The following is a 14,099-nucleotide window of genomic DNA, read 5'->3' as shown; positions in this document are numbered from 1 at the left end:
TATATATATATATACACACACACATATATATATATATATATATATATATATATATATATATATATATATATATATATATATATATATATATAGAAGAATAAAGATGTATCTATATATGTGTGTGTGTGTGTGGTGTGTGTGTACGTGCATTTGCGGGAATTGGCGTACTTTGCAACGTTCCTTTGAAAGATCGGCATGAATTCTTCGCACAATCGAAGAATATTCATACGTTCGCTACTAGCGTGAGATATGTGCGACGGTAAAAATTTTTTTCTCTTTCCACATAAGTAAACTAAATCTGTTTTACATAATTAAATAAATACAATATGACTTGCGAAGAGAGTTCTCTAAATAAATCCTGGTAGCGAAGGTATTAACAATCGCAGACACGAGAACTTCGATGCTTGATGAATCCTTACCATTTGAGCCACTACTGGTAAAGTGATATTCGCGATGCCCACATTCGAAGTAAAATCCGTTATGGTGCCGATGAGGAGACATATTAGAAAGAGTATTAGAATGGGTGGCAAGTCTTGAAGTGGTAGCAAGGACGCACCGATCTTTTTCGCCAAGCAAGAAGCGACAGTTCCTTTTGCGATTGCAAATCCACCGCCCAACAGGAAGATCAGGCCCCACGGCATCTTGGTCTCGATGATCTTCCACGTGATAAAACCCTCCGAGGAATTCTTTGGTCTCTTAGCGGCTGTGGATTTTACAATTTTCAACGCAATCATCGAAAATGCGCATACAAACGAACCACTATTGTTCTAGAAAGCTAATTAACTTTTTAAAAATATAAAAATTAAATCTGTAGTGTAGAAATATATAGCACGGCGACATTTTCAGCTACTTTTTGAAACTGTTATTAGAATTTCAAGAATTAATACGACGCGATTTCTTACGATCCCGACTAAAGCTGCGAATGAAGCTGGGGTCCTTTGGCATGAAGAACATCAGGATAGCGATGAATATCACCGGCACCGAGTCACCGAGTTCTCTATACATTTGTTATTTGTTTCATGGAATCATACGTGACTCAAAATTATGTCTTAGAAAATTACCGTGAGGAAATACCAACATGTCGGTGATTAATTCCGCCCATCCTGTGATAAAATTAGGCTTGCGGAATATCCAAAGGAACACGCATGTGATGAACAAGACACTCACTCCCAATTCATGAAAGGATAACGGGCCTAAGTCTTTGTATTTTTCCTGTATAACCTGAGAAAATTGTAATTAGAAAAATAATTCAACAGGAATGTATTATATCGTGTTTTTAATTCCAGAACGTTGCGATGAATAACGAAACGTTCTCTTCTATTTTCAGATCAAAATCAAGATAATTGTCGAAAGCGTGAAGTAAATCGATGGAAGACACGTTTGTGTTATCATAATTTTACTTGATGCGTGATCGCTTCGCCCTCCGTTCCGATTGTTGCTAATTGAGCGTCCTTACTGCGCGGTCTCAGATATCCCAGGTACGCAATCCGTAGGTACAGCCACGTGAGCAAGGAATTGACGACCATCTGGGGAAAGGACGCGATCATCCAGTGTATGAAACTAATTGTCTCGGCGGTAGGGAACATGCTCTCGTAAATCCCTTTGAAAGTCAGATTTGTGCCGGTTCCCACTATCGTTCCCGTACCGCCAAACGTGGAACAGTAAGCTGCTGCCAACATGTACGCCCTCGTCACCCTCGTCGGTCTTAATTCGCTGGAAATATATTATCGCTGAAGAGGCCGTCTGTCGCGATCGCAATGAATATTCAATTTGCTCACCCTGGAACGTCCGGCCTTTCCGGATCCGTCTCTGTTCTCTCGAATACCGCACCGTATCCTGCCTGCGCAAACATGCATATGTGTAATTAGACATAGTGATGCAAAAAAGAAAGAAGATTAACTTTGCAATACACACTATATTACTAAAATGTATCATTAATATATAACAATTAATGTATATACTATATATTAATATTTATTGATGTTAGGATATCAATAATAATAACTTATTTATATATATATATATACACTATACTGTTTAACTTGTTTAACTGTGTGGAACAGATTTAGTTTACTTATGTGGTAGTAGAAAGAAAAGAAAATTATTACTATAAAAATTCAAATTGCATCAAATGTATAAATTAGAGAGGAGACAATAATTAATTGATACTTGTTCCAATTCGCGTAGAACTGCGAAGATGATGGGCACCATCATCGCAGTGGCCGCAGTATTCACTATCCACATGGACATGAAGGTCGTTACAACACAAAGGCCACCGAGCAGCTTCGCGTGACTGAAGCCGACCATCTTGACGACCCCAAGGGCGATTCTCATATGCAGATTACAATGCTCGATGGCGAAAGCGAGAATCAAACCGCCGATGAATACCATTATGGTGTCGTTCATGTAACAAATGCAGGTGGCCATCGTGCTGAGAATCCCGAAAGACGGGAAGAGCACCACCGGAATCAGAGACGTCACGGCCATGGGAAAGCATTCAGTCACCCAATAACCTGCCATCAGCAATATCACGTAAGCGCATCGGGCTTCCTACGCAGAGGAGGATCAAAGTTAAAAAATGATCGGTCGTATCTATCGTATCGAGTTTTGAGAGTGAAATTTAAAAGTTAAGAAAACTAATAGACAAAGAAAGAAGGAAGAAAACACCAAGATGTCGTAAATTAAAGTAAATATCCCAATAATTGAACAATATCGGAATATATGTTGAAACATTAATAATATATTTGTATTTAATATTTAATATTTCTAAGAAAAAGAAAGCTCTTGAAATTTTATTAAAAGATATTTTTTCACACCCACACGTGTGCCAATTCGTAATATTATTTAATGAGCATACAATCATTGAGTCTGTATTATTCGATAATTGGGATATGATTAATTTTTCAATTCAATTATTGGTATAACTGACACATTATTCAGTAATTCTATTAATTATTTATTAATAAAAGTGAAAAGCTAATCGTGCTTTTTTATTGGTTTAGTTATTGGGACATTTACTTTGCGAAGAATATGAAAAATAAAAATCACATAGTTGAAGAAACGACTGATCTTTTCTGTCAAATTTTTTGGATGCCAAATTTAAGAATTAATAAGAGATAAAGGAGCGAGATACCGAGGATTTGCAAATCACAAGCAAGGGTAAGAGAATGATCGCCCAGGAAACAGCAAAGATAATTTTGCCATAAGTCTTCAAGAATTTCCAGGTCAACCTCAGGTTGGTGACTTCAACCCTATTCGTAAAGAGAGAGCTTTTAAGTTTCTCAATTTAATAGATTTAAGGCTCCTGTATCCACTTCTGCTCTGGATTAATGAAATTAAAAGTGAAAAAAATAAAAAATGCCAAAAATTCTCACCGTTTTTAAATAAAAGGACATTTGTATGAAAGAACGTTTCAGATCGCTTGAGCATATTTACAATTCAGTGTAATTTTACCATCCTACGAGATCAAATCCTACGAGAGATCGGATTCAAATTTGAAATCAGAAACTTTTGGTTTTGGCTTACCTATCTGCATCGGCCATAATATTATTTAGAATTCAACGTGCTCTTTGCGTGGAAAATAATTTGCGGAAGATGTGTTGAAAATAATTCAAAACAAGTATCTTCGAGATATATTAATGTCAACCTCAATCGACAATGTTCAAAATTGACATCATGAGACAATCTACTAACGTTACTCCCTCCATCACGCAATCGTAAACTACTCTATATATGTATGTGTGTGTATATATATATATTAAATAGATAATATTCATTTGAAGAGGAAAATAGATATTGCAAAGTACAGAAAGTATTGCAGCTGGGAGATAATGTTGTTAGATGAGACCCCTTTTCGTGTGTGTATCAAAAATATCAAAGTGCAGGAATTTACGATTATGCAAGATTGTCCACGACATTTTTGTATAAATTTCAAAACGTCTCAGTCTTGCCTAATAAAAAGATCCTTTTCAATTTCGCTAGAGAATAACTAAGTCGATTTTGAATAGATTTTTATCAATTTTTTTAAAATTTGTAAATAATTTTTTAGGAACATCCAAATAGGAACATAGCACTTTTCGATCTCAAACATCGAATTACATCTCTACTGATGTCATATTTACATATTCAATATATAAGTTTGAAAAGGGGACGGATATGTCTAACAATACTACTGAAAAGTACAATTCGTAGTTCTTTAATTCACCGCGGCGAAGTCACGACGTGCTTTAAAGCACATGAAATATTTTAAACATCCGCCAGGAATTAGGTTAATTTTCATTGGCCGTAATTCGACTGTGTCGCATCTGTTGATTGGCTGTCGAATAGGATATTCTAGGATGTTTGGAGACAATGTTAGGGACGGTTTCTATTTTTCAACCAGCGCGAGATCTGATTGGCTTTGATCTGATTTTTCTGCCAGGATGTGAATTCTTTTTTAAGCTCAATGTCTGTATCAGGATCAGTGACCACCGGAAGAATCTCGCGGAACAGATAGTAGGATGTGTATGTACTGAGCAAATTATCACGCGTCCGTTACACAAGTGATGGTTGGAAATGCGAGTCTTTCAAATTGTCCCCGCGTTACTGATTCGTTTCAGAAGAGTATTTTGCGCGAATATCGCCGGGAATGCCGAAAGTAAATCTCGCGCGTTTGTCGTGACGTTCATATCGTCAAATAAGTGTCCTGAATGGTATGTCGCGAAACGAGCAAGTGAGAATTCCGAGAAAAGTATCGTGTGCTTGTCGTATTAGTATTATTGTCACAGACGAATATTCAAAGTGCCACAACGAAGCAACCAAAAGTTGAAATGCTCGATTGAGAGGCCAGAAACGGACGGAGGATACAAAACACGGTAGGATAATAGCTTGTAAAGTTAAATTACACATACCTGTGGAGTCGTCAATTTTTAATCGCTCTTGTAACTTTCGTGTTTAATAGCTCAGTAAAACACGTATAGCAGTGTTAATAACCAGATTGCACGGCAGTAAGTTATTTTGATATTTTATTCGGTCCTTGTCAATATTGCGTCAATCTCTCGAAGTTCATTCTCCGGAAATGTGTGACGTGACGTTAATGCAAATTGCACGACGATCACTTAGCAATAAGTGCAGATTAGACCGTTTATAACTGATAAGTCTCTTCCCAGATAAACAGGTATGTGTCAATTTAGTAGCAACTTTACTAATCAATTTGTAAAAATTGCGTCCTTTATGGTTTATATGAAATTAATATTTTTATTATATAAATATAGCTACGAAAGAGATACGAAAAGAATGATCAAAATTTAGTGAAAACAATATGAAACAATATGAAAACAATAAAATGTCATGTGAAATTCAACATGGAAATCTGAATGTAAATTTTAGTAAATTTGTTGTTATACTGAGGCGATAAAAAATTTATATTATTGTATGATGTAAACTTATTAAATAATTCAGTACAATATATTTATCTCACTTATAAAGGTAATTTAAAAAAACATTGTGGAGTTGTATCATCGACTATCTCACGTTTTGATAAACACGAAATCTGTCTGGCATTGTTACGCTTATTTCAGTTGCTTATATTTAGTAACCCGTCAACTCTGCATCGATCCGCTATAATTTTCGGGATTAATATTTCGATATTCATTTCTGTTTACGTCATCCATTTCGTCACGAGTCTCCAGCTCGGAACTCAAGGGTGCTTTCCGTCATACATGATACTCTTCTCCATTTTTTTCTAGCTACATCCCCACTCAAGTCCGCAGTCGTCTGCGTCAGAGTGATTCACCGGAGACTCCTAGCCGGCTAAATTACGAAGAATGAAAAACAACGGCGCAACAGAGCGACCTACCACCCTCGCAGACTGCTGGCTGGAAGGCAAAATTCATACGACAAAGACCGCCAGTACTGATAGCCTGCGTTGGCGGAACGAATGTAAAGCTACTAGACAGAGGCGAATTTATTGCAACCGTAAGTTACAACGTGAATTAAATCCTTTTTCCACCACAGAACAAAATAATAACTATTATCGCGCATTTATTCATAATTTATTATTGAATTTCGGACACACAACTTTCGAACATCCTCGATAACAAAATTACATAGTATTCACAAAGTTTATTTATGACATAATAATTATTTATAATACGTTTCATTTATTTCACTCACGGCTGATTAATTATATCCTCGCAACGCAATTATGATTGGAAGTCGCAAAATACGACAGATAATAGAACTCTTTTCAATCGATTACTATTAATCACATTGTGATAAAGATAATTATCAACGCGCGAGCTGAGCCGGATTATGATTTGTGGGCCCAGTCTGGGAAATCCCTGATGCCATAGATGAAGACTCCCCAGGTGGGAAACAGGATAACTTGCACTATCACACTGTAGATAGCCGGGAAACATCCGGCTATCATTAGTGCGCTAGTCGGTATATGACCCCTGATGCTTACAATCGCGTTCGGCGGCGTAGCGACCGGCAATCTGAACGCGTACGAGCACATCAAAGTCACCGGCATCATTAGGTACAAAGGGTGTATCTTCATCGCCGAGCACTTTAAAGAACGAAAATGCAAAGGTGAGCGGTGAAAGTAGCGCTCACTCTCTAAAATACAATCAGCGTATTCTTCTCCGAAGCGCTATACTTACAACTGCTACTTGTAACTGGTTCAGTTACAAATATATAACACTTGCAATCAGTAAAATCTCCTTGACATTCATACCTTGACAGAAAAGCAGAAAGGCAGAAGCTTTTCAAAACTCACGCTGGTAGTCGACGGTTTCTGCTTTTCTATCAGCGCGAGTTTTTATCGGCTTCTTCCTTTCTGCTTTCTGCTTTCTGCTTTCCTGGCAAGATGTAAATCCCCCCAACACGTTAACTGCCACGTCATCTATATATGAGTGACACGTAAGTTCCGCGGAAGCCACGTCACCCATTTGTGGGTGACGATTTTATTTATTTGATGAGAAAAGACTTTACCTACTTCTTACAAAAGTACCTAATACACTGAGAGAAAAAGTATTTTTAAAAAATAATAAAAATTTCTTCGCTGGGCATTAATAACATATTTACTTAAATCTAAATTCTTTCATATTTAAATAGAAACAATTGCTTTCACGAAAAACTAAATTTTTCTTAAAGTTTAAAAAAATGCATATTTCTTATTTAAAAAATATTTTTGTATAAGTAAATTATTTAAAAAATATTTTTGTATAAGTAAATATGTTATTAGTACCCACCGAATAAACATTTACTGTTTCTTAGATATTTTTTCTCAGTGTGGTAACGATATTATCATTAATATACTATAAATAAAAACCAAATTATATAATATTACAATTATCTTGTATGATAGCTTTATAAGAATTTCATTATACATACGATAGCGCGACACTTCGCGCGACAGGCCGTGAGTTTTGGCCCCACAGGACTCATACCCGATTTCGTGGCAGTTAACGTGTTGACAGAGCACGTCGTCGGAGTGTTGACACGGTTTCTCCTCACCATATGAGCGACGATGGGTAGAAGTATATTCGCTGTGCCGACGTTCGAGGTGAACTCCGTCATCGTGTTGACGAATACCATAACGAGAGTCAACATTAACACAGGAGGTAGTTCCTTCAAGGGCAACAGAGCATGCCCCAATCTTATAGCGAGTCCCGAGACGTTGCTGCCTTTCGAGATGGCAAAACCGCTGCCCAACAGGAACACCAACCGCCACGGCATCTTCGTTTGGATGATGTCCCAGGTTATCAGACCCTCAGACGGCCCGATTGGTCGCTCAGACGCTGCAGTCCGATGGAATTTCGCGATCATTAATGTAAGCTTTGCGTGAACCTATCGAGAAGGCGAGCCGAGCAGCAGCAGCCGCTCGTGCTTTACCTCCCTCAAGAAGTGGTCGATAAGTAACTTGCTGCTCGAGTCGCGTCCCCGTTGGCTTCGTAATCACATCTTAAAGGTCCTTACGGTCCTTGCTGCAGAAGCGCACGAAGATCGGGTCCTTCGGGATGAAGAACATTAACAGGCACACGAAGATCGCGGGCACCGAGTCCCACAAGCAGCTAGTCGCAAAATTTCATTCGTGGAATTTTGGAAAAAATTCTAAACGGATCTCTCTTCAACGAAAACGTCGAAATGCTGAGCCAACGGTCGCCAGATCGAAAGATTCGTAGACAAAAATTCGATGTAATTTAATTTGGAAATGCTATTTGGAAATTCTTACAAGTACTCACATATCCGTCAATAGCTTCGACCACCCGCGAATGAATCCGGGAGCTCGAAACATCCACAGAAATACGCATGTCAAGAAAAGCGTCGCAACGGAGGTCTCATGGAACGTCATCGGTCCCAGATCTTTGAGACTTTGGCTTATTACCTGCGAGAACATTTCCTCAAAACACTCGGCTATTTATCTCGAAATCCATATTTATAGCCGACATAAATAATAATAATTCGGTGGAGCGTGGAAAGAATCAACGTTCTGAACTTGATTCGCGACGGCCTCGCCTTCCTCGCCGATTCTCGCCATCTCCGCGTCCTTGCTACGCGGCCTCAGGTACCCCAGGAAAGCGACTCGCAGGTACAGCCACAGGATAAAAGCGTTCACGACCATCTGCGGGAACGAGGCGACTATCCATTCGGCGAAAGTGATGGGCTCGGCGTCGGGGAAGTTATACTCGTAGATACCTTTGAAGGCGAGATTCGTCGGGGTGCCGACGATCGTTCCGGTGCCTCCAAAAGTCACCGAGTACGCCGCCGCGAGTAGATAAGCTTTCGTCAGTTTCGTCGGTCTTATATCCCTGCGATGAGAAACCCTTTTCTAATGCGACACATCAACAAATAATTATTGGGACTTGCTTCAATCGAGCTTAATTCAATCTTGCTCGATGAATATATTTGAGCAATTATGCAACTGTCTTAATTAAATCACGAAATATCATTCACTCTCCAAGTTTCCCGGAGTGCAATTTAACTGAGAACGAGTGAAAATTCTCTTGTAACGATAATGAAAATATCTACTTGGAGTGGCTTCCAGTTACAACGAGTGAATAGAGGAGACCGGAACTAGATGTTCTGTATTTGAGAATTTCGAAGTTCCAACTTTTCATGCAACTAATTGTTATTACTTATCCCTTGTCCACAGCCTTGCTTTAATTCTTAAGCCGTAAGAAATTGACTAACCACAGTTGATTATTCTTAAAATAATTGATCGTGGTTGGTCAATTTATTACGGCTTAAAGATTAAAGCAAGGTTGTGGTAACTGTACAAACATGATAGAGACAGTCTATTTCTACATGTTAGTGCCTGCCATGATTCTGTTAACTCCGAGAAATTTCGAGAATACAAATCTCACACACACACACACACACACACACACACACACACACACACACACACACACACACACACACACACACACACACACACACACACACACACACACACACACACACACACACACACACACACACACACACACACACACACACACACACACACACACACACACACACACACACACACACACACACACACACACACACACACACACACACACACACACACACACACACACACACACACACACACACACACACACACACACACACACACACACACACACACACACACACACACACACACACACACACACACACACACACACACACACACACACACACACACACACACACACACACACACACACACACACACACACACACACACACACACACACACACACACACACACACACACACACACACACACACACACACACACACACACACACACACACACACACACACACACACACACACACACACACACACACACACACACACACACACACACACACACACACACACACACACACACACACACACACACACACACACACACACACACACACACACACGGTACTCACGGCTCGGCGTCCGGACGCTCCGGGTCCTCCTTTACATCGAACACTTTCCCGAGCCCTTGCTGTTATGCGGCAAGATAATTCAAGATTCTATGAGTGAACTATCTGAGGAACCGACTAATTACGTTAAGGGAAATGCAGCAAGTGCAGTCGCGCGAACGTAACAGCTACGAGCAAAGGGCGGCGGCAGGAATGGTTACGGAGATGGCTCGAGACGCGACGGAACGTCGTCTTCCGGCGACGATAATCTACGTAATCCGGACGCGATGATTCACTGTAACATCCCCTAAGTGCACCAACCTTCTCCAATTCGTGGAGAACGGCGAAGACGATGGGCACCATCATGGCGACGGCAGCCGCATTCGCGATCCACATGGATATAAAAGTGGACACGGTGCAAATACCGCCGAGCAATTTCGCGTGGCTGCACCCGAGCGTCTTCATTACGACGAGAGCGATCCGCAAATGCAGATTGCAGTGTTCGGTGGCGATGGCGAGGATCAGACCGCCAATAAAGACCATGATGGTGTCGTTCATGTAGCAGACGCATGTCTCTTGGGTGCTGAGGATGCCGAACAACGGAAACAGCACCATAGGTATCAACGACGTGATCCCGATCGGCATGCATTCCGTCACCCAGTAACCGCCCATCAGCAGCATAACGTAGGCGCACCTGGTTTCCTGCGGGCGCAACAGGTACGACAAAGTCGAAATAAATCGTATCGATTTCAACAAGGTGTTCGTTGATAAGGATATTTCGAGGTGTCGTGAGCCACCACGGGAATTTTTGCAGGTTTCTTATTCAAAATTATTTATTCGAGGCTTAGTAAAGAGATCTTTACATGAGCAGAATTTTCTAATAAACTACTATATAGGATTTTTTATAATATAGGATTTTTTAATCGAGCAATAGATCGGTATTTTGCAGCAGTTCATTATTTTTCATTTCATATGTGCATGGGAACCCAATATGGTTAGCCTACATATACTGTTTTTTTTTTTATATACTACTTATATTTTAGGAATTGAAACGTGTGCTAGTAAAACATTTGTTATGTTTTGCTAGAAACATAGAAAATGTTTCTAGCAAAATGTTTTAATGTTCCTTAACAAGATAGATCTTACTGAAGACAGTCTAGTCTCCTAAACTATTAAAAACATAGCAAAATTGAAAGAAATTTATATGAAAAAAAAAGAAACACTATAATATTCTCTTCGTGTGGGAACTTACCGGATAATTGTGTATTATGAGGGCAGGTAGCGGAAACAGAGCCCAAGAAATGGCGAAAACGACTCGCCAGTATAGCTTAAGAAAATGACCAGTTTGTTGTACATACGTTAATAATATTAACGTATCCTCGAGCCTGCAGGAAGATCGTTCTTTACTTAAATCCCACAGATTCGGTAGACTTTCCCGAGAGGGAGGATTTACAGATTACGTTCGTATTAATTATGTTTCTTTAGCACAATGTGCAAAGTTGGTTGCACCCTATTGGTGCAATCGTTTCGAATAAGCAGCCGGCGAATCGCCCGGGCTAGTAAATGAATAAGCGAGCGAGAAAGACAGAGAGAGTTTATTGAATCGGAAAATTCGCCGATTATTTACTCGAGACCATTACAGCCATATCTCTCTTCTCGACCAAGAAATTTATCACCGCCGAGTAAGAAGGGAAAAGAAAGCAAACGGAGGGAGAGGGAGAGAGAGAGAGAGAGAGACCCCTGTAAATAATTTTACCCGCTCGCACCAGTCTATTGATCTTGCCTTGCGGAGTTAGCACGGGAGAAATGTGAAATGCAAAATAACGCGAAAATTGATAACCCACATTTCAAAGAAGTCAAAACGAATTATGGAATAAAAGTTAAATCTACGTGAAACGTCATTGTGTGCTCGTCCGATATCCGTTTGTAAACGTTATTATTCCAAAGTGTTAAAAGGGTCTTTCCCGGCGAGCAAGAAACGAAGTAACCAGGTTAAACGCCAGGGGCAACTACTTTTGCGGAAATTTGCAACAGGTTTCACCGGAGTGATTTTCACGTGTAAAGGTGACGCGAAACGTAACTCTTACCGCGTCTCAGGCTCGACTTCGGCTTCATTTTCGGCTCCAGCCGCCTTTCTTACATCCCTCTGAGCCATAAATCAACGTTGCAACGCTGCGTAAAGAGGATTCCTCTTCAGGTTTAGGTTATTTTGATCCTGTCTCACGTGTCACACAGAAGAGAATCGACCTGTAACGATTTCTACACCAATTCTTTTTCATCCTGGCCAAGTGGCTGCTAAAGTCATTGTACTTCACTGTGAATATATTAGAGATAGCCGAGTGAAGGAGTCGTGTTTGCATGCGATTTTTCGCATAATTGCTTTTCAACAAGACTACCCTTTTCCGCGTAAATATGCGTCACGTTGATCACGTTGCGCAATAACGGATTGGGAGCTTGTGAGGTTTGTGCGAATTCTACTTTTGATATTATCGCGAGTGTAAAATAAAATCGAAATACATAAACGTTCTCTTCAATATCGAGGTATAAATCAGAAACGAGTAAGTTTAATGTCACGCTCGTTAAATATGCGACACCATTAATACCACCGTGCTGCACGCAGGCACAATTTGGCCTTTAATAATTTAGTATTATACCGCGAAATAAACGTTGCAAATGTGAACCCGTTCACATTTATTCTATATACATGCACGCATATATGTATACGTAAATATATACACACACGCGCGCGCGCGCACACACACACACACACACACACACACACATATTATATATATAGAAAGAGAGAGAGAGAGAGAGAAGAGGTGTTTGCGTTAATTTAATTTTTCAGCTGCGCTTAATTCCTGAAACAAAAGCCGATATAATAATGAAAATGCCATTTCGACGAGAGAGCGACCAACAAGAGAGTACCATCTTTAAAGGGAGGAAAATATTTTCGTGACATTCGTCGAAAATTCGACGATTAGCAAGAAACTGCAATAAACTGTGATAAACTGTTTTTATGCCAGTCGTTAGGGGCTTCGTAAAAAGTGAGTTTTTACACGGCAAACTTCCACTACTACCGCTATAATACAGCTGTAACGACAAATCCACGCATTGTACGGCTCGCTAAAGTCGAAGGATCGTTACACAGTAGACGGTGAATCTCCTTTTTACCAAGGATCCGCTGTTTTATAACGGCAAACGTTATTTTCCGGCTGCTCGTCTCGATTTTGCTCAACGCAAACCAGAGGATCGCCCTCAGTAAACCAGATTACTTTCCCCGACGGGCAGCCGGCCGGCAAGCCACTTCAAAGCGGGATTCCTCAAAGGAGAGTCCTCCCCTAATACTGTTCGTCTAGTGAGGAAGATCCTCCCTAGCTACAGCCCTGACGAGACGGGGAGGGTGGAGGGGTGCTGATTCATCGGGAGTGCCCCTAGGCTGATTCAGAAGGCGAGTGAGCGGGATGGGAAAAAGGAGGATGGGGGGAGACACGAGGGAAAATGCAAAACACAAGGAGGAAAAAATGGCGCATCCTCCGGCGCGACGCGCGGGCCTAGTAGGAAAATCCGTGGAAAAAGGGAGACAAGGCGAGAGGGTTCCGCTGCTTGGGGCACGGCGGCGAGAGTGGATGGAGAGAGTGAAGGGGAGGGGAAGGGAGGGAGAGAGGAGATGGGTAGCTCGGAAAAATGGATGGAAATGGGTAGAATAGGGTGGCACGAGGGAATCGACTATGTCCGCGGGGAGAGTACGTGGAGACTCGCGAGGGAGGATCGAGCGCGGCGAGGCTGCTAGGGATGTTGAAAAGGGATAGTGATACGACTGGCGACGGCGATGAAACACTCGCGTGCGAGATCGCCGTTAATTGATCGTGACGCGAAACACGCGCTCGTCTATGTTTTCCTATCGCACACTTTCGAGAACTCAAAAAATTGCAGATATAATCTCCAAGGCTCTTACTCCATCCTCTCAAATGTTCCTAGTAAATATGTATTTTTATATCGTTATATCGTCACAGTTTATTTAGCTGATACGCTGCGGTGTAAAATAATCTAAGTTTTTGCAACTTACATGATGCATTTGTTTGTTTCGGATGAAACTTCATGAGGTAGTTTAAAAGGAACAAATATATATATATATATATATATATATATATATATATATATATATATATATATATATATATATATATATATATATATATA

The 14,099-nt window shown here is 40.4% G+C and overlaps 1 protein-coding gene and 1 pseudogene across 1 annotated transcript in view; both read right to left on the bottom strand.

Annotated features, from left to right (window-relative positions):
* Positions 1-748, bottom strand: part of LOC116846568 (protein I'm not dead yet-like) — a 1,139-nt gene extending 391 nt beyond the window's left edge. The window contains exon 1 of the mRNA XM_032820549.1: positions 420-748. Coding sequence (XP_032676440.1) covers positions 420-734 — 315 coding nt within the window. The 5' untranslated portion in view covers positions 735-748. The remainder of the gene's footprint in view (positions 1-419) is intronic.
* A 91-nt stretch (positions 749-839) lies between these two features.
* Positions 840-12,051, bottom strand: LOC116846567 (annotated as a pseudogene).
* Positions 12,052-14,099: the final 2,048 nt, after the last annotated feature.

Source organism: Odontomachus brunneus, unplaced genomic scaffold, assembly GCF_010583005.1.
Source record: "Odontomachus brunneus isolate Ranch 3 - 2012 unplaced genomic scaffold, Obru_v1 Obru_scaffold_066, whole genome shotgun sequence".
Classification (NCBI taxonomy): Eukaryota; Metazoa; Arthropoda; class Insecta; order Hymenoptera; family Formicidae; genus Odontomachus; species Odontomachus brunneus.
The sequence above is the reverse complement of the archived record's forward strand: the minus strand, read 5'-3'. Positions and strand labels throughout refer to the sequence as shown.